Genomic DNA, 22,705 nt, shown 5'->3' on the forward strand with positions numbered 1-22,705 from the left:
TATTTCTGAGAGCTTTTATAAACTATACCCTTAAGCAAGTGCAAAATAAGACTGCAGACATCTTTCTGCATAAAAAGAAAGCAAACATTCACATAACTTTATCATGCATGTAAAACAAAAGATACCCCAAACAAAACAGTGTATTAAGGAAAAAGTAAATGGAAATAAATAGTTTTCTTACTGCATATCCCAGCATAGCCAGACTGTAGAGAAGTGTCCCCATCCTAACTTTCTAATAACATGGTACCGGCCATTGAAAAGATCACCAATTTTCACTGGATGATAGCCTCCTTTTATAAAAAATGAGGAGAAAAAGAATATTCAGAAAACAAACAACAGTTCCCAGGTTTTCAAGTAATTCTTGTAGTATAAATTTTTCTCTTCAAATTGTCCAGTACTATAAATAGGAAATCTAAAGAATATATTACTCCAACATTAAAGATTCTGCCTTACTTGGCCTGGAGGAAAAAAACTCATGTCCTGTAACTAGTGTAGAGTTTATTCACCCTTCTCTCTTATGGCTTTTATTTATGGTAATATTACCATCTGTTCTCTATTTCCCCAGGCTTATCTTCTACTTCATAGAGAGTACAGGAAAGATCTACATTATTTCTTTTATCATATTTGAAGCTTCTCCAGTCAACATACTTTGGATGACTGTAGAATCTCAACAGAGACTGTTTTAATTCCCATTTGCTTTCTACTAATAAAGGCAGCAATAAAATACTTCCTGAGAAAATGTTAAGAACAATGCAGACTTCACTGATGCTCTTCTGCTTGGCTCCTGACCCTAGCACTAATGCATTTTTCTCATGTCTGAGGTTTTTACAGTGAGGACGAAGAGAGAGCAGGCAGCTATGGGCTTTGTCTGAACTGCTTTTTAATTGCTAAAGTTTGCAGTCCTAACTTACACCACTACACAGGTCCTCAAAAGCCCCATTTCGCAGAAAGGCCAATGGGACAGAGCAGGCTGGAGCTCAGGTTTCCAGGCAGCATAAGGAGGTGTAATGAAACCTTTTGTTTCCTTTGTATTTTAAGAGGCATCCTTCCTCCCAGTCATACACAGGGAAGTCAGTGATCACACAAGCCTATTATTCAGACAGTATCACACTAATAACAACATCCACAATTTCACCTAAATTGCAAACAAATACTCAAGTTTGCCTTAATAGAAGAGTTTATTTGTGAACTTTTATGAAAGGCTTCCAGAGCAGATTAATAAATTTAACACAACTGTACAATAGAATTATAAAGACTACATATTCAACAGAATGACAAAGCTTAAGTAATATATTGCTTTAGATGTTGGCATGTATAAACTGAAACTCAAACACACAGACCTTCAATATTTGTATGTTAAGGAGTGACTTTAGGCTTAGCAGACACTCGCTCGTTTGCTCACATCCTCAAATACAAGCTGACCATCTGACATGCTGCAGCTGCCCAGGCTCTCGCACGTAATACCCCTGGCAGAGACCCAAACAGCTCTGGCCAGAGCAGCAGGGGAGCAGCTCTCCCAAGTATTCCTCTCAGCAGGGGCCAGTCTGAACCAAGTGACAGCAACTAACAATTGCAGATGGGCAGCTCAAGTCTCAGCTACCATACAGCGCTGGCTTCACACGCTTCCCTGCCCACCTGCCTCCCAGTTTATACCACCACAGAGGGTCGAGCATGTTCACCAGGCACAGAAAGGAGCCTGATGTGTACAGGGAGCACAGACACACAGAGTGCAGCCTCAGCTCACCCAGCCTAGCATAAGGAGTTGAAGTTCCATCTTTGTCATGAGTATTTTGCACGAGAACAACCTTTAAATCTTCAACCCATCGGAATCATATGCTTCCTATCAACGGCAGTATTTCATTTCACAAATCATTAGGTATACAGACATCAACATTTTCAGTTAAAAAAGAGCAAAGGAAGAAGGCAGCCTGAGTTCAGGAACAGGACAGGGCATTACAGGAGGTACAAGACATACTGACCCAGGTTAGGACTAAGTCCCAGGACTCCCCTCCCCTCCACCACCGGGAAGGAAATGTTCATGAAAAACTGCCAGGACAACCCACCTAGGTACCTAAAGATATCTTCATTTCCACTGCTGAATTGTGTCAACCTAAGTAAGAATGCACAACATTGGAAAGTAAGGAGTTCCCACTTGGCAAAGAAAGAAAACAGATCACTTGTGGAACACCCAACCAGATTTACACTTCAGGAAAGGAGGGGGAACACGGACTTACTGAGAGTAAGTGTTGACTATTATGCTGCCCACTTCATTTGCAGTAAGAAACAGTATCAGCCACGTAAGAAGCCTACATCTATTGCAGCTTCATTATTAGAGAAATTTTGCTGAATGCACACACACAAATCCATGCTGATAGAAACATTAAAAACAAAACTAAATTTTGTCTATTTAACTGTCTTTGCAGTTAACAGTTGATGAAAATATTTAACAAACTGGATAAATAGAACCATATTTTAAGACAGCTTTTTAATGGCTTAAAACAACAACAACAACAGAATTATCACTCTTCGGTAAATTATTTCCATAAAGGTCTACTGAGGATGATGAACTGATGGATGTGAGTGGAAGGTTAAAGAACATACAGCAATTCCATTACTTAAAGGTTTGCATTTGTGAAATGAATCAGGTCGGGTGACCTGACAGCTAGAACTATGTGAAACACTTCCACATAATTCACTATAATAGTATCATTTCTTCCAATTTGATTTTTGTCCCGCATGTATCATTGCATGAAAACAGTAAGAAGTATGAAACATTATTCTCTCTGTACCTCCTTTGCAAACAGGTATCATTAAAAAAACCTGAAAAGTATTTACACCTAGTTTTAACACCTCTCTGTGGTTTGCAAACAGATTTTAAAATTCAACAGTACAAATATTTCTGGAATGTTTCATAATTTTCCTAATTTTCCAGTTCTGTTCAATCATTCCTTGGCAGTTACGTGGCTACAGATGTATATAAAAACACTCACAGCTGACACAACCTCCTGCACTGCCAGAAGAGTGTATGCAGGCCTTCAAGTACATAAAAAACCAATGTCCAGAAGTAAATTTTTGCACTAAACAGAATTATTTGCCTTTTTTTCTTTTTTTAACATGTTAAGACCATAACACTCAATGATGAAGAACTGAAATACAGGTAGACATACATCTCTAAAAATAGTTGAGGTAAACAAGTGCCTTATAAGGCTGCCTCTTTGCAGATAGCTTTTGGTCTACTTGTGCTTCAAGGGGTCAAAAATCAAAAACTTGGGATAATTTCTTCCCATCACAGATAGAAGAGAGAACACCATACAGAGGAAACCAAAGACACCAAAGTCAAGTTAATAAACTGAGGCTTGATAAAGTTATTCTAGTAAAATCTACGTACCACAAGAGTAACAATACTATATATGTACAAGCAATGCTATTTTGGTCCCTATAGCACTGCCATAACTAATTATAGCAATACGCCAGCGTATGTACAGATACCAACAGCAGTAGCATATTCTCTGAGTATATACATGGGCACAAGACACTTTCTAAGCCATAACAGGTGCAGTTTTGGCAATAATTGATCACCATTCCTGTACATATTACTCCGTGATTATTCATGTCAGCAACATATTCATTTACAGGTTGTGAACAACCAAGTAACACTTTTAGTTTAAATGTATTTTAAAAACTGGTGTCTACAAGAAATGTAATGATTTAAGTTCCACATGATACAGAAAGTATTTCTAAATAGTCATAACAAGAAAGCATCTATGCAAAATTAACAGGTTGAGAAAAATTATGTACTTTTGGAAGAACAATATTGGTATTTGAAAATATACAATGTATAAGTGGCACTGCTGATAACGTAACAAAAACTGCCTGTTGTGCTATTCACTGCAGCACACAGAAAAAAAGTGTCTCTCACTGCTAGCTAGTGCAATATGCACTCAAGAAAGAGGGTCAGAAAAATGAGATCATTATTCCTAAATGTCTTCTCAATGTATTGGTAATTGTAGCTGGCTAGTTCTATGTTTGTATAGGGAATTATTCCCTTTGTGAACTGGATGAATGGGAGACATCTCCAGGGGCAAGGATGATGATCAGAGAAGCAAAGAATCCCAATTACATCCGTGACACAACTGGCTTTTGGAAAAATCTCCAAGTGTTTCACAGCTTTTCAGAAAAGGATTAAAACTACCTTCACTGTCTAAGTACCCCTTGACAAATCACGTAGTTGGACTTTTGGTACTTCCATTCCTTAAACAAATAAAGATTTGATCAGCATTTAATGTAAATTTAGTGACACCCACAGAAGTAACCTCACAGATTTAAACAGGCCCTGGAGGAAGCCCCCAGGGAACAGAGGTTAGTCTGTGCCTTACACCAGTGGCTGTTAGTTGTCTCTTTCACATCAGATGCAAATTTAAATTAATCCAATTTCTTGATTTAAAATACTATTATGACTATTTACTAACCACCATGTAATGTGGTGAAGATGTGAGCCCAGCATATAGTAACTTACCTTAAAATATAAAAAAGAAAATTAGTAACAAAAAAGCCCAAGCATTGGGAAGTACAGTTAACAGGTAAAATGCTGAATTAATAAAAAAATTAACCGCATACCCCCTCATCAAAATTGCCCTCCTATGAAATTTTAGGATGGGGTTGAGAAGAGATGAAGTATGCTCTGTGTATAACTCAAAAATCCTGGGAGATTGTCATTTTGGAGAAAGCATTAGGAAGAAAAGAGGCAATGCGGTAATAAATTATGATTTCCAAATACTTATCACCCACTCTGTAAATACAGATAAGGTTACCCAAAACACAGAAAACATTTAAACTAATAAAATCCATCTCAAATTAATGGACGCAATGTATCTAAAAGCCATCCCTGGAATTCTTTACCAAGTAACTTATTCATTCTCCATACTGAATATAAAACAAACAGGAAACCTGTATGGCCCCAGATCATCCCAATCTGACCATTCGAGTCAAGATTCTTATGGGACCTTTCCTACAGTTCAACTCTAATAGACTAAAAGAAGGAAACATACTGACCAGTCTTACTGGAAATTATGGTCAGAAAACAGGTAAACTGGAGCAACAAATGCACTGTTCTCACAGAAACAAATAATGCTTATGACAACCAAATGAACCAAAGCTTGAACCATCTTTAATGTTCTTCCATCAGTTCAATGCTTCAAGAGCAGAATCCACAAGAACCTTTAAGCATACAGAAGTTCCCTTTAATTTTTCAGGAAATGTGCAAGTATTCTTACTGCAAAAGTAGTTCATTTTAAAAGCACAGAGATCTCTCTACTGACCTGCTCTAGTCACAGAGATTCTACTTAAGCAGGTAACATAAGCAGGCTGTAAACTCAGACTATTTTGTTGTTTGTTTTGTGATGTAGCTTCTCCAGATGGTGAGATTGTGCAAGAGATACTGGAATACAGACAACAATGGATAGTTCGAAGTTAAATGCAACCCTTACTACAGGGAAGAAGTGGGAGCCTTAAAACGCTTAATCTCAGGGAAATACAGATGTTTACAAGTAAACAGATGTTTAAACCACAGATCCTTAATCACTGATGGAATATGCTACAAATACCAAATGAGTTATCTTAAGGAACAAATGTGTTGTGACATTTGAAGCACTTTTTTTAATTAAAACAATACAAGCTTTAGCAACATGTTTTTCTCTTTCCTGCTGCAGAATTCAACATTTAGTTTGAGTTTACTGTGTTTTCACTACCGGTATCTGTAAGCTATTCAAATATTTGAAATATCACATATTAATAAAACTTCTTACACCAAAATGAAATTTCAACAGTTAAATCTGAAAATACAAAACATTTGTTCCAGGCTGGGAGAGAGGATTCTTAAAATAGCACATCTCCAGGCTCACACAGAAACTTCTGATTAAGAAGACATCATCACAGTCAACACAGAAAGTGTGTCTTGAGATGAAGAATATAGAATAGTCCATGTGCATACAGTACCTTTTTGGCTGTTCAGAAACACTAATCTGAAGTGCTGTAACTTTGATGTTTCCTAAAGTAAATTAATATTCTTGGCATCTACTACAATAGATAACCCAAAGTTGATTGTTTTATGTAAGTACAGTATGTTTTACTCTAATAGGAATAGACTTGAAATTTCAGCAGTGACATGAAAACAAAGTTCAGTACTGATCCTGCTGCACTGCAGTTATGTATTTTTATACATTTAATGATATTAAAAAAAATAATGTAAGAAACTACAAAAACTATGGAAATCAAGAGCTAAAACAAAGAGAGCCTCAGACAATGTGGAGGGCTGGGAAAGACAACATGCGAAAAAGAAGCATGTCACATCTTGGGCTGGTGAGAGAAAGGATAAAGAGATACAGATATAAAAATACATGTAGTTGATGTTGTTAAAGGCATCAAGGGATTTTAGAAGCATTTGCAATGTGGAGGAGTCGCTTGTTTTGGTTTGGGTGTTTCCACTTCTCTTACAACTAACATCGATACAGGAAAGTTTCTTCTCAGGGATGCAATATTTGTATCCTTATTGCAAAATGTATAAATAAGCTATGGCTAAGTGAAAAAGTAAAGCTGAAGACAGTTGTGCCTCTGGACCTGAAACAAGCAGTTGTTCATAATTCTTACATCAATAAATTCCATAATTGAAGATCGGGTCTTTAAAAGCCTCCCAAGAACTAGAGTTAAGACCTGCATGACACTGCTTGCCCTCATGGACACTGCTGAGCTGCACACACCTTTACAGTAATCTGCGGGATCCTCTTGCTCCTCATCATCAGAGCCCAAGATCTCCTCCTCTGGCTCTGGTGGGGTGGGCTCCGGCAGGGGCGGCGGAGGGGGTGGTGGTGGAGGTGGCGGTGCAGAGGGAGCTTTCTGCTGAGGCTCTGGCCTGGAAACGAAGAGAGAGCAACTGAGTAAAGAGCTTCCCCACAGGGTAACCCAGCCCTTCGCGGGGGTGAGAACACGCCTGGGGAGATACCAGTCAAGCATGACTCACTCAGGCTCCCACTGTCATCCTTTGTATGACCTGTGGGACCCTAGGGAAGCATGGACAGAGATGCACCTAACCAGACCAAAACCAAGTTTCAGTGAATTTGGACTTACCCAGTGGAACAGCTTATGTTAAATACTATAAAATTTTAAATATTATATGCAAGAGCATATAATATCACATATAAAGCATAAAATCTAAAGCATAAAATCAGGTAAGGTTTTAGAATTCCCATGAGCAAATGAGATGTTAGACCTGTCTTCTTGAGCATGATTGAGAAGAAATATTTTTCAGAGAATACCAAGTTATTCGGAAGCTCCTGCCTGCTAGCTAAAGGAAGAAAGATCTCACTAATACATAGCAAGAAACTATCTTCTAGGGACACTGACATAAACCAGATGACTTAATGCACTTCTCATCTTGAGCTGCTGCCAAGACTATGAAAAGCTGTATCAGTATACAGAATAATACAAAACCAGCTATTAGGAAGTAAGAAAGAAAAATTAATCTTCCTAGGTAGCCTATGATGTATTCCCAGAACACACAGAGCTTGCTTTAATATGCACTAATTGAAAAAACAGAACACCACCACAGACACCCAACACGGTGTTTTTCTGTCTTGCATCTCCAGTTTAGAAAGAAAAACAAAAAAATGAAGTATGTTTTATATCCTGTTCTCTGAAAGGCCGTACCTGATATTTCGAAACACTTTCAAATTACTCACATTTCAAAATTCTGAGTATTTTCAATACCCATAAAAATTAAATCCTGGGTTGATGCATACCTGTTTGTCAAATAATTAAGAAGGCTTCTCCAAACAGGTTGATGCTGTTATCTTTTTGTATTCACCCCCCATACAAATAAAAAAGACAAGCTTGCCAAATGATATACTTGCAAAATACATTTGCAAAGTAACTTAAAAACACTTCTGCCATCAAAAGCTGTTATAATTTGCATTTATATCTACTTCAAAGCTAAGCTGTCTGAAAAACACCATATTAACAGTATTCTGTCATTCATGCAATAAAAAATAGAAATCTGTCATTTGCTAATTTTTCAGCTCCTAAAATTTAGATTCAAGTACTTCCCTGATCAGGAATAAAAACTGGCTTTATGTTTACCCCAATCGTGTAGCCCTCCTCTTCACAATTCCCCACACCACCCCTTCTTTTTACACACCGCAATTGTTCAAGTCAAACAGAGCAACTGGAGTCAAAGAGTACACAGTTGGTCAGAAACGAATTCCACTGGCAGCATGCACCGCCTGCACAGCAGCTGCTGCTATGCCTCTGCTTTGAAGGACATCACTGGAAGTTGCATGCATACCAAATTTATCTGCCTGCTACCTCTTTCAGATAACAACATTGTTCTATTCATTCACTAAATGGTCACATTTAGAAGGAATCTTGGGAACTAATTTATTAATGGTTTAAGTTGTGATGAGAAATCTACCCAAACAACTTATTTAATTTCTAGCCATATAAAGCCTAGGGCAGAATAGGAGAGAGAGAAGGAATCCATTTGTAGGATAAACAATAAATGTTTGTATGTGCTCCTACCTGCACAAATCAGGCTTTGGTTTTTTTTTTGCCTTTATCTTTCCTCTTGTTCCTCTTGTGTCATACATGTCCCAAGGTACAATAGATTGTACACTGAGAGGAAAGTAAACAGATACAGCAACTGGAAGGTATGGCACATCTTCTGACCAGTTAGGTTTACTACACATCAGACTAATGGCCCTACAATAGCCTGGTTTCATGGTGTCAGCAAGCTGATGGCCCCCATGACGAGTCTGATGTTGACAAAGCTTTAATCAAACAAATCATGGTACAAAGATCTATGCTGCAAACCTTGAAACTCATCTGCTGGGCACAACACTCTTTTGGATACACAGATGAAGAACTATGAACACTTAAAAATTAATAATTCCAATGATGAAGAGGAAAAATAAAGCACAGAAAAATAGCTTGCACTTCATCAATGTCTCCGAAAGCAGCGTGCCAGGCAAAACGGGCACATCCACCAGTGCTTAGACTCTTTATTTTGGACAGTACCATTGTTTTAGTTGGTTCTGATCATAAGTTTCTATGTTATTATTTTGGTCACGTAAGGTGGCAAACTCATAGAAAAACTAGTGCAGGTCAGGGCAATGCAGTACAGAGGTCCCAAGCTGAAAATCCATGAAGTTGTGCCGATTTTTTCTCTTTAGATAACAACAACTTGCTGTATTTCTTCACATGATAAAGACAATACTTTAAAGAGAATTGGAAGCATTCCTGGAATCGAGATTCACACATTGTTGTCACTCGTTTTGAAATAAACATCAAGGAACACCAAGAATCTCCCTCCAAGAGAGGGAGGAAGTGTACAACCCAAGATTTAAGAAAAGCCAGTATTTGCATTTATTCCTAGGGAAATAGATTGAGAAAATAGAGCTGCTTCAGAGTCTCTCTCAAGTTACTGTATTTTATTTTGGTTTTTAAAAGGCTTATTTTTTTCCTGTCTCCAATCCTAGCTGCATTTGGTATTCAGGAGTGTTTTCTTATTGTCCTTTGTGGACATCATGAAGGAAGGAAAGATATTACTTTATTTCCTTCTGGAGTTATTTATGATTATATCTGCGAATAACAAAACACTGATTTAAGCTGAGGAAGATCTCTGAACTGCCCTTTTAGCTTTGCTTGCACCTTCTGAAGTAATCAAATATTAGTACATGGAGAAGAGTGAAGGAAAGAAATGCTGCTGAGATACATCAGCCTGACTGCTAATTCTGCATTATTGGCTTATTTTGCTGGTTTGGGGTTTTTTTGCTTGTTTCAGATTCTTAGCGTTGTTCTTTCATTTCATTCACTTTAACACTTATGAGGTATACAGAAAGATCAACTCTTCAACACTTGACTTGGCCGCTTAAATTCTGCCTACAAGCTGAATAACTCATCCTGGCATCATGGATCCTTGCTCTTCTGCCAAAACATAATTTCGCAGCGTAAGGTAGCACATCAGTTGATAAGAGAACTCCAGTTTTGCTATTTTTTAGTAGCCTTTTTATTGAACTGGTAAGATAAGCTATGATGAATGTTTCAACAATATCTCCCTTTGTCATACATGGCATGAACATGCACTTTATTCAGCTTAGATTTCATTTTTCCCACAGAGTTTGTTAAAAAGTGAACTATTTTTCCTTCAAAGTGTAGTTTAAAACATCTTTGGCGTTCAAAATCCAGCCATTAAGAAGCTTGTGAGTAATACACATATATGCTAACCTCCACTTCCTTTTCAGAAACATAATTGTGAAAAACTATCATAACAAGTTACTCAACAGCTGCATTATTTCAAGTTATTACTCTTTCTTATGTCCTGAAATGTTGTAGGCAATGATATACATTAGGTAATACATGCATGCAGAGGCATATACTAAATCTGTTTTTCTTTTCCCTGAAGTAATCATTTGGTGCTCTGTGGTGTACCACTATGAGGTTATTCATCACCATCCAAGCACAAACACTTAATTAATAGAAGATGACACACCATTTCTGGACTCCCCATCAGTAGGTATGCAGAGAACTGACCATCTCCACAGGCTTCAAAGACAAACCTTCTAACTGTATTGAAGGAAGTGTTACAAACAATTAGCAACCACTAGCCAGGATGTTTTATTCTTTAATTACTCTCTTATAAAAATAAATTCACAGTAGAGTCCAATCAAAATACAATGAAATCCTATTTTTAGATTGATCTTAGTAAAAGACAAAAGAAAAGCTGAAGCATTTCTCCTCTAGATTGAACTTGAAGCAAAATACACTGAAACACTGCATGGAGTCTTACAGAAAATCAATTGCCCACTTTTAAGAAATGCAGAATTACTGACAACTTAATTTTACTGTTCTGCATCATGGACATATTGCTCCATGTTCCAACTGGGGAACAGCCAACACAGAAAGCAATCTCTTTAACATTAAAAATGCTGGGAAAATTATACCATGAGAAGTTCAGGAAGAAGCATTCAGGTTTTTTGTTGCTGATGTTGTGCGGTTGTTTGCTATTCTTCTGTTCTAGAAAAGGTAAAACCAGAGCAGCGAGGGTGATTAAAAACATGAAACGCCTTCCATATGGGAAACATCTGAACATAACAGAAATCTTCAGCCAGGAAAACAGACAGTGGAGATCTGCAAAATCTTGAGAGGCACAGAGAAAGCAAATAGGAAATGCCTGTTCTCTGCCTCTCCCCACAAAAACTGAGCCAATCTAAAGAAAAAAAAAAATACTTGTGTAACATGCTGTTAAAAACTAAATCCACCTTCTTTTTTTCTTGGATATCATAGGTAAGAGAAGTTAGCTAAGTTCAAGTAGGGCTCAGAAAAATTCATGGAAGAAAAATTGACTGATAGCTAATACCAACCTGCCTTTTACTCACAAAGCCCATCAGCCTGAGATTGCTGGATTTGAGAAAGTATTCAATACATCTGAGCCCAGTCCTGCACTCTTCCCCAGGCAACTGCTCCTGGCCAGGGGGAATGTAGACGCACTTTGAGTCTGCCCTCATGTAGTCACCTCATCTTCAGACAATCCTTCCCTTTCCTCAATAATTGAATGATTTCTGTTACTAAAAACCAGAACAGACTTCAGGCCTCTTCATCCAAAAACCTCACAGACAAAAAACATGGTTTTATTGTTGTTACCAAGTAATGGATAATAAGGCATTGCAGGCAAGACTGCTATCCAACAAGAACACTTAAAGAAATCCTCATGTTGTTCTCCATGGGGAACAGGCACACAGCAGGAGGAGTCATTCTCTGTGAATACTGTACTGCAAGCATAGTAAAGTACTGAATTTATTAACTTAAAGACTTAAGCAAACAGAACTTTACCCTGAATGGAGCTAAAACCTGTACCTGATTGTCCTGTAGGAAAGCACTGTCTCAGAAGGAAAACAGACTGAGACAAATAGAAAAAAACCTGGGAAGATGGCAGAAATTGGTGGGGTTAAGCTAAGAACTACCTCAATCTGAGGGGAAACCAAAACTCTCCTTAAGATTTTCAGATGAACACATCCAGACAAACTTTTTGGTAATAGAAAATGCAATTAAAAGGAAGTTAAATAACTCCTTCATATATTTAACAAAATCAAATTCAGAACAAACTGTATTCTAACAACATTATGAACCTCCTGACATGTCCACAGAGGCTCTTTGTGGAACTGCAAATTGAAGAAGGGGGAAAAAAAGGAGGCAGGGGAGGGTAAACATCAGGAGAAATGTGCTGTAAACCTCCTAAGAGATGTGAGCTGTACAAAATCCCCAGGTGGGTGTGGGTCCCTCTGGAAGGAGATCCAGACACACTTCCCTCCAGCTCCAGAAGGCAGTCTTCCATATTCCTGCTCAAGGCTCTCAGGTGTTGCAGAGCTTAAAGTCTGAAATCTCTATACGCAAGTTTCTTCCAGCTGTTACTAACTGCATAAGGACTCAGTTATTTGGAGCTCTTTCCTGTTTGTTCAAATGGTGTCTGCTTTACCAGTTGTACTCTTGCCTGTTCTTCCCCCCTAATGTCGATTTAGCTTAGACAGGTGCCTTCTACCAGTGAGCTCTCTGAACTGGAGGCAGCCTTAAAGGAAGGCTTGCTAAATAAATACACGCACAACAAGCAACAAAAACCACAAGAAACATCAAAACAATCCCAAAGTTCTTGCACAAGGAACAAAATGATGTTGCATATGTCAAGTAAGCTTTTACGTTGGTTACACATCTGAATAATTTACATTTTTTAATAGTTATGCTGGGTTTTTTAATAATTTAATACTATACTTATTTTTTATTGTGCCAGAGGTCATCTCATTCTTTTCAGAAACAGAGTCTATAAATCCAGAAGGAAACAGAGCATAAGGAGACATGTTTTTAACAAACTCCAATAAACTGTTAATGTGAACTCCAAGAGACAGCTTTGTTTTACATGAAAAGCGCTATTTGTGTTTTTATACTGGTGCAAAACCATACTACAGTTTCTAATTCCTGAAAACCCATGCATAAGAAGAGAGACTGCTGGCATGTCACAAGCATGAAACAGTTTCTACATCTGGTCTTTATCACATTAAATTATCATTCCTCCTGGGACTGTTAACATTCCTTAGAAACATACCATCATACCGTCAAACATCAACAGATGAAGCTCCAGTGAAAGCCCTCCTGGAACATAGCAGGCTGAGACACGGTAGCTTCTGTAACCTCAAACAGCAGGACGGGAATGAATTTTTCATTTCTATCCTGCTAACTAGCCTTTTGGAGGCAACTTTGGGCATCAGTGTATACCCAAACTCAAAGTACTGAAGAACTCTGCCTTCTTCCGTTCAAAACAACAGGTACTATAAATAAATACCCTTTCAGGCAGCTAGTACTGCAGTCTGAGCATGCTGCCACCAGCCCAGGAGCAGAGTGATGGTGCACAGAGATCCTTCTCATTCTTCACTCCTCATCACAGGGCTGCGTCTTTGCCTCAGCACTGGATCTAGCCATGATAGATGACGAATCCATGAACTGGGCTCCCTTACTCTGCAGCCACAACAGAGACAAGGTGAGCAGGAGCAGCACAATGCCTAGGGCAGAGGTGAGGAGAACCAGTAGCAGCCTACAGTTGTAACCAAACCACGCATAACATGAAGCAGTAGATGTGCCAGGTTTGTAGACATTACAGGAGGCAGAAAGCTCTTCTGGCTTTTTTTGACAAAGAATTACACCAAGTTCCCAGAAATAATTGATTTCACAGTCCCAAATGAAATTTTATTCTCACACACACATACAATTCTGTTAAAATGTTCTTAAGACAGCAAGCCAGAAGCCAAATCTGTCCAGGAAGCCTCAACCTTAACTGAACTTGCCAAGGTATTTGTTTTCTTCTTCAAATTGTTTTTCCTGCAGGGTTCTACTTCCCAGACCAGTCACCTATTACAGGCTTTCAGAGGGAGAAAAGGTCAACAGCTAAAAAAGAAGGAACAGACCCAGCTGGTAGCACAGAAAGAAAATACCTAGAGGTAAACTTAGCAGCTTGCACTTCACCCATACTTTGAGTCACTGGTGAAGTGCCATAAAGGCTGAGAAAGTTATGAAAAATAAAATAAAATAAAATAAAAAGGTAAAAATTCCTAAAAGCCAAAGAGGAGAAACACAGCTGCGTAACTCTGTGGAACATGTACTGCTCAATGGAGAACATAGAGCTTCTTGTATATGCATCCTAACACGTCAAAATGAAGCCTCTGCCTCAAGTCAGTCAGAAAATGAGTATCACCCCAGTGCAATGACAAAAACTTAATTCAAAATCAAGCCAGTCTCATAAACCACATATGAAGTTTCACCTTCTCCAAATCCTATTGCAACAAGAGTCCTTTCTCACACTACATGGCTCCCTCCTTCATCTCCCTGCACGTGCACCCCCACTTGTGACCCACCAGAAGACCTGACAGGAATCACTGGCACACAGTAAGAGCAGTAGCCACTATCTCCTTTGACTTCTTTGTCCTCTCACTATGGATGAGCTGTGTGATGGATTAGTTTTAACGGAATGACTCAGAGGTGTATAAATGGAAATTAATTTTTGACTTTCTTTTTGGCATGTTACGCTGTAGTATTTAATTTTTGACTTTCTCTTTGGCATGTTAAATTATAGTGTTTCTAGTCTTTCTATTAATAAGATACAATCAGAAAACATGCTGTTGTTGCTTCAGTACCTTACAGTTGCCACTAGCAACAAATCTCTAAGTTTTGAAGGGGAGGAGGAAGAAACACCCTCTGCTCTCCAACAGCCTTATCTGCCCCTGGAAAAGTTAGTAGATTTAACTTAATTTAGCATCAAAACCCCTTAAGTCAACAACCCATTGAAGTCAAAGATGAACTCAAAAATTAATTCATAACTAAATTATGAAATGTGGGATTCAGTCTTTGTTTATCAGTACAAGCCAATGACTTCCTTAGAGTTAATATAAACATACATAACACTACAAGGAAGTATATATCCCATTTATGTGTGTTAGAAACCATACTAAGACAACCGTGATAACCTTAAGCAAAATGAGCAGGAGTAAATCAATAAATGCAGTGGTTCTCACCCCTTCCTACCTATTTAACAGCTGAGTAAAAAAGATTTCAGAGGAGCAGTGAAACTGTAACCCTTCACTTAACAGCAAATGCAGTCAGCAGCAGAGTATCTCCTGCTTCCCCCCAAAAAAAACACCCTGGTAAAATGTCATCCGGACTTCGCATGATCATTTACACACAAAAAGACATTTTTCACCTCCCTACTTAGTTAATGTTTGGAAGACCCATTCATCCTGTTAGTGCAAATGCCTCATGCTCTGGATTATGCCTGGGAACTCAATTCTGCCGGCAATAGGAAGCAGACAAGCATTTTGGAAGGGACAAACACTGAGGGACATAACTGGCGAGGGGGGAAAGGAGGCTGAAGGAAGAAGGTTGCCTAAGAAATCAGAGGAATCTTTCTGCCTGCAGCAAACACAAAGCACCAGTGCAGCAATAAATTCTGAATGATGCATTCTGAATGCCATCGTTGGAACTCTATTGATACCAAGCTTCACCCCATTCACCTTGCTTTTGAGAAGCTAGAATAAGCATTTTACGTGAACTCTAATATTAACAATCATAACTCCTTTTCACTAACAGACTTTGTTTCAAAATGAAGGATTGACCTGAAATCCTTCTAACACCCCTGCCTCAACTTCCAATGCCAGTAAACACCTCCTCCATGTAACTTCAGAAGAATTTTTACAGATCTCTGCACAATTCCTAGCATCATTTTATGAAAGTACCTATGTTTGCACTACAGTACAATACTAAAACCAAGCTAAGCAAGAGCAACTTAAACTTTTTACACTAAATATTAAACATAAGTTGCAAAAATGCCTATTATTCAAAAACACATGCCAATGTTCAAGTGTAACTGAACTTCTTCCATTTGGGGTGTACGTGACCATAAGTACAATGTATGAAATGCCTACTTTGAGTTTCCCTATATATACTGCTCATTCACCTTAATTTAAGCATCCATTTTCATAACAGAAATACATAAAAGCAGCAACGAAACTGCAGTCCAGCAGTAGTCAAAAGCAAGAAAATGGTAAAATTACAGACAAGTGTTTTTCACAAAAACTCGTTCACCCAAATGCAAATAAATAGTGAGCAGCTGGTTGTAAATGTGCTGTATTTTAACATACAGCCTCAGATACTTCGAGGGTTGTACCTATACCTGGAGGCAACCAAAATTTCAGCATCCATTCTTCTAGATCTAGTATTACTATAAGCAAGCACTTAATTCTGAAATCTGAACACTGACCATGGTTAAGCCAGGGCCAAGAAATATGCTGCCACTAAGCACAAACATGGCATGTTTGCTGGTCTGCTTGTATCTGCATGCTGGCTTTGCTGAGCTGTCTGCATCTGGGAGACAGTTTTTGGAGCAGCAACTCCTAGAGGTGAAAAGAAAAGAAAACAAGAACATGGTCACTCTTCAGCTCTGAATGACAGTCCAGAAGAGAATGGCTTTTCATGTGCAGCATGAGGACTTTCATACGGATTCAGTGAGGCCACCTTCATCTTCTTCCCAGGTAACAGACCATGCATTTCATGACTCTTTACTTGATCTTTTTGTCTTCTTGTCTTCACAGAGGCAGTAGCAATTATTACTGTTCAGACACATGGAAACGCTTTTTATTTGGATAATTGTTTGATAAATTCATGCAGAAGAAAACAATAACTTAAGTTCCTATGGACTTTACTTTCCACACTTTAAAAAACAAAATTAACAGCTGATCTGATTCCTCCACGTGCCATGTTGCCTCTTCAACAGTCCCAGGGAAACACCTTTCAATCCTTTATTCCCATCAACCATTTGTCTTATGGGTTGGAGAGCCCATTTTGGAAGTCTCTTTTTTTGAAGCTTGCAAGTGACCTCTCACTGGAGTGGACCTTCACCAAGCAGTAGCCATTTCAGGAGAGTTATGGAAGTACTTCAGTATTAGAGAGCCCTGTCCAGCTGGTTAAATCAGACTGGATAAGGCAGTTTTGGACACCAAATACTGTGACAGTTCCTGATGTGGTTTTCAGAAGCTCAGTTGTGTCAGCAAGCCTGAGAGTAAGGGTTATCAGACCATCTGACTCATCGCAGCCTTGGCGTGCTCTAACTTGCAGCATGGGTGCTGGATGACTCAGTTACTAGAATATTCCTATTTCTAACAGCGAGAGAGAGCCTCATCCATGGCGGAAAAGCACTCAAGGAATCCCAGCTGTCATGGTATCCCAGATGAACATTCTCCCTTGTAGACAGGATGCAACTGTAAATATGCACCTACCTCACAGAGTGAGATATTTCCATATCCTATGCCTTACTAGAATACAGAATGCCGGAACTGAAGCTTCCCCTACCAAGTCAGTAAACTGTACACCTCAGGAAAGGAAGCTCATCTTGTAAAGGTAAATTCTGAACCCAGTTTACAACAGGAAGTGGACAGCAACTATTACTACCAGGAGGCTATCGTCTCCAGTTCACCTCTTTTCCATGATCAACCTCATCTCAGGGTGTCTTGGGGAGGGACAACAGTGTCTGCACCTGACAATTAAATAGAGCCATTTGCAAAGCTGAAGAACTTTCCAATTCCAATTTCAGAAGTCAAATATCCAGGATAATTGGTATGGCACAGTAAAGGTCAGAAGCATCGCTGGTGCTGAGACCCAACGATAGTAAAAGATGGCAACATCATGACTTCCAACCCACAATATACTACAAGCAGAAGCTGAGGTCAAAGGAACATTTTAAGTTTAGTGCAGCTGAAAAGGGAAACGTTAAGGTGTTATGGTGGTGGCAAAGTTTCTGATTTGACTGGTGCTAAAACTAAGACACACTACATACACTTGCAATGTATTGCCTTGACTTCCGCTAAGCTGAGTCAGTGCCAAAGCTACAGTCTACTCCGGTACTGGCTCAGTTACCTGACAAGCCTCAGAGAAGTCAAGAAGCTATGTAGGCTATCTGCAGTAATAAATGGAAAAGAGCTGAAGGGAACTCCAAGACGAACCAGTGTTCCAAGAGACGAAGCTGAGAGGAACCGAAAGTGTACCAGACTCATCTCACCTTACATACTTACAGTTACTGCAGAGGCCAAGTTGTTTTCCTACTCCTGAATAAAGATGTGTATATGCAGTTAGTACCACTGTGCACAGGTGCTATCACTTAGAGGTTTGGTTTGGTCAACCTCTGAAAAGATGACAATTGAAACACATGCTGTTTGCAGGATGGGATGGAGATATTCCACTGTGAATTGAGACAATCTTTAAATCATCAGCATGACAACGCAGCCAAGCCTTGGACAGCTGTAAAATGCTTTCAAGCTTAATCCTGACTGTGTGGGTGCCAGACATAGGGATGAGGCTAATATTCCTCTGTGAACATTTTATCTACTTGGATTTCTGTAAGAGTTCTAGTTAGGATAAATCAGTTCCCTTTAGACATTTGATGAATTCCTGCTAGGCAACACCAGATACAGACTGTCTAGTGCTAGGGTTAGAAAGATGATGATTCACTGAGATGAACAGAACCCTTCACACTTCTAAAGAATACTGCTTCCAGCTAGGTTTATCTTCTTGGAAGGTTCTGACTTCTCAGAACATCCCACTTCACTGAGGTGGAGCAAGCACTTCGCAGTGTAGGAGGCATAGAGAAAATCAAAGAGATGAGCAAAGCTTCGCCCTCATCCCATCAAAGATCAAAGACAAACTGCAAGCTTGAGAAATCCCTTTCCTTAATGACTGCTGGTACCCAAAAGAAAATGTAGCATTTCTAGAAAGCTCCCCAATGCCTTTGAATCATGCCTTCCTCCCTCCTTTTTCACTACTAACAGCAGTAAATAACTACCTGAAGATGTCACCAATGTCGACTGTGTTAGGAGCATCCTTTTATTTTCTTTACCTTAAACCTTCACTTTCTTCACCTCCCCACACATCACCTCATGTCCCAGTCTATCCCTATCAGCAATCTTCACAAGTACATGGAAGACAGTTTGTAAAATAATGTCCATAATTTTTCCAATTTCATCTGAATTCCCCTTAGGTATCTATCAGTCACAACTGTTTCCTGAACACATAGTGATGATACCTACCACACAAACAGCAAGCAAAAATACAGAGAGGAGCAATTGCACAGAACTACTGGACAGTCTTTAGCAAATAAGGGGCATGAGGGTCTTGGCTTTCTCACCATTCTCAGTGACAGAGGGGGAAAAAATAACACAGAGCTCTCTCTGTCCCTATGATCAAGCAAAAAGTAGAAAAAGGTATACTAAGTACCACTGAAAGATAACAGAAGGTTGAAGGAACAAACAAATGAGGATTATCTTTCGCAAACCCAGAGAAAATAAAACCAGAGGGATAGGGATAGGATTACTATGTAAAAAAAAAAAAAAAAAAAAAAAAAGGAGAGAGAGAGCAAGATTTTTATGGAAGTCCTCGAAGAACTTTGTAAAAATGATTTTAAAATAGTTCAGAAGGTGAAAACTAGACTGAAAAGGCCGGCAGAGTAAGCCAAAACTCAGCCTATTTGTCCCTATTTTGCCCCAGTACAAAACTTCCTTTGTCCTCACAACAGCAGACTCCTTGCTATTGGCATCCAAACATAGCCGTAATAACTGTGTATGTATTTAACAGTGCTGCTTTGTAATGTTAGATAAAAATAAGAACTAATTTTCCATTGCAAACAGCAGTTTTCAATTTCCTTTGTTATACAGATCCACTTCTTCAACACATTTATAAAAACTGTTAAATGGTTTTGTGCCTTGAAATGCATTTCCTACCTAAAAATGTAGGTCTGCATCTCTTCCCTTGCATAAAAATACCAACCACAGCACAGCATCAGCCTTTCTCCCAGTGCCACCACGTTGCCATGGAAACTGGCCCTGATTTCCACTGCCAATATAGGCTCCATGTAAGCAGGAAAAGAGCTTAAGTAATATTTATATAATATGCAAGAGAGCTCATATATACAGCGTTTATGATTTCATTGGAGGCCCTCGGACCAGCTGAAGTGACTTAAAGAATTCTCAGACTGTTTCTATCAGACATTCAAAGTGTATTTATATTATGAGCCTCAGAATCACAGCATAGGAAATACATACATATGTGGAATTCACGGTATTCTTTTCTCCCTCTTGTTTTAAATCAAAAAGACAGACAAGCTCCATACTTTGTAAGTAAATAAAATCATGTGTTCTGAATTGTACTATGAAAAAAACAGAATTGAAGTTATTCCTTTAAGAGCAAGACAAGCCCATTGCCTTATTCTCAAAAAGCCATGATAGAAGACTATAAAGGCTTTTTATGTAACAGATGCTGAAGCTAAGGAAAGCCAACCTAACCTTCGGTATTCCCCTTCTTTTAATAGGATGGCATGTCTGTCTTCTCTTCCTCCCTGGCCCCTTCAAATGTATTTTATGTAAAAATATTGCAGTAAAAATACTTCCCTGCAATTCTGGTGGGTTTTTTTTTGGGGAGGTGGTTCTGAAGACCAGCTGGGTATGCCCATGCAGTCAGCCTTCATGAATCACAGACGGGTTGAGATTGAAGGGACCTTTGGAGGTGTCTTGGTCCAACTCCCTTGGCTGCTCCCACAGGGCCATGTAGGCTGCCCAGGACCACATCCAAACGGCTTATTTTGAGTATTTCTAAGGATAGAGACTCCACCACCTCTCTGGGCAATCAACCTGTGTCCAGTGCTCAGCTTTCAACACCAGGCACGAGACCAGGAGACACATTCAAACTTTTGAACGGCAAACAACCCACTGGTTAATGCCCCAAAAACATTCTCAATGCCAAAGCAACTTTACCAGAAAGCTGACTGTAAAATGACAAAATAGACAATAACTTTCAAGTCTATTTAAAGAGACTCTTACACAGAGAAGACAAAAAAATGAAGTCTAACTTCCCTCACCTCAGACCTTCTCAAAACACTTTTTCAAAGGCAACATGTTTTGAAAAGAACTACTGGTCTTAAGTATTTGGGGTCTGTTGTCTGAAAGAATTTCTGAAGAGAAATATGAGAGTGGGAAACAGAGCCAGAGACGTACAAACACACACTCTCTAGCCATAGAGAGCCTGGGAAAGACTCTTTAAGTCAGGTTCAAATCCCTGATCTGCACAATCTGAAATGTAATTTTTATTTCAAGTATCTGTAGTTCTTTCTTATGCTGTAAACCAATACCCAAAGTCTATCACTAGAGTCGGGTTTTACCCTCTTTCTTACCTCAGCCTTTCTTCTAAATAGACTGTTTTGCTACGAACATTAACCAGAACAACAGAAAAAAAAATTTTTATTCAGACATAAATCCCATGGGAAAGGAGCAGACCCAAGAACATGAGTGCAACAGGTTCTTCTAGGACAGATCGAAGATCCACATAGGCCAGTATCCTATATTTAGAAAAAGAGCCCTGTGCAGATGTCCAAGTAAAAGCATAAGAGCAAGCTAAATACACAGGGATCCTTCCTCCCCTAAGCAGTCCCTTGGTCTCCCACAGACGGCAGCTCAGAGGCTGCCAGGTGGGATTATGATGCATTTAGTCACTCCCACCTGACGTTTATTCCACAAATCTATCCAGTTCCCCCTTGAGTATATGGAAGCTTCCAACATCCACATATAACAGCATTGAATTCCAGAGCTTACTGACACCTTTTCCAAAGGATCATGTTCTTGTGTTTGTTCTGCATCTGCCATCTCACAGCTCCAACCAACATCCTCTGATTCTTGTACTGAAAGTGCCTGCAAACACTCATTCTGCAGTCGCCCTCTCCCTGGCACACAATTTAAGAGATATCCACTGTATCCCCCTCTGCCATCTGTTTTTCAGCCTTGAAGAGTCCTACTCAATTTTGTCTTTCCTCACATGAAAGCTGCTCCACAATTCCAGATCCTCCTCTTCCCTCTTTCCCAAACCCTGCCATGCTGTACCCTTGGTATGCAATATTCCATAGGTGATATGTGATGGGTTTGTATTTGACATAATGGTATTCGGACTACTGTGTTGTCTCCTTCTTTGTTCCTAATCCTGTATTTGTCTTTTTTAATCACTACTGAATGCAAAGCTGATGCTTTTATGAAATCTCTATTTCAATGGTAGTTCCCTAAATAATTATTATTACCTCAGAATCCATTATTTTGTATAAAAAGTTATGATTATTTTTCAATGTGTATCACTTCAATATTTATCTAAGGTGAATCTCATTTGCTGTTTTGACATCCAAAATGCTGGTATGAATGCAGTGAACTAGGCTTGATGTAGGCTTGTGACCAAGAGCCACCAAGATAAAATGGAAAAGAAGAAATGCATATGCTTTCACTTGCTAATATAACCAAAATGAGCTGCTTTTATCTTCTGGAAAACAAAAAGCTAGTTTCTGATTGCAGGTTTTTCTTGTTTTTAACATCCTACCTCTATGACTAGTACATATAACTGTGACTCCCCAGAACTGCCTAATTATTTTCTAATGAGAGTGTGATGATATGAGTTACTGCATCTTTGACTAGAAGTAGATTAATCAGTGGCTCTAAAGGGAAATGGTAGTTCCCTTTAAAATATCATTTTACATAAAAATAATTATGTACCTCATGAAATTTAAGTAAAAGAGATTTTAGAATTGTAGAGACCTGAAATTAAA

The 22,705-nt window shown here is 38.9% G+C and overlaps 1 protein-coding gene across 1 annotated transcript in view; it reads right to left on the reverse strand.

Moving 5' to 3' along the window:
* Nucleotides 1-22,705, reverse strand: part of SRPK2 (SRSF protein kinase 2) — a 98,102-nt gene that overhangs the window by 41,811 nt on the left and 33,586 nt on the right. Inside the window, exons 2-3 of the mRNA XM_010012863.1 lie at nucleotides 6,756-6,907; nucleotides 182-290 (exon numbers count right to left, since the gene is read on the reverse strand). Of these exons, the coding sequence (XP_010011165.1) occupies nucleotides 182-290; nucleotides 6,756-6,907 (261 nt within the window). The remainder of the gene's footprint in view (nucleotides 1-181; nucleotides 291-6,755; nucleotides 6,908-22,705) is intronic.

Source organism: Nestor notabilis, unplaced genomic scaffold (assembly GCF_000696875.1).
Source record: "Nestor notabilis isolate BGI_N333 unplaced genomic scaffold, ASM69687v1 scaffold4434, whole genome shotgun sequence".
NCBI lineage: Eukaryota > Metazoa > Chordata > Aves > Psittaciformes > Psittacidae > Nestor > Nestor notabilis.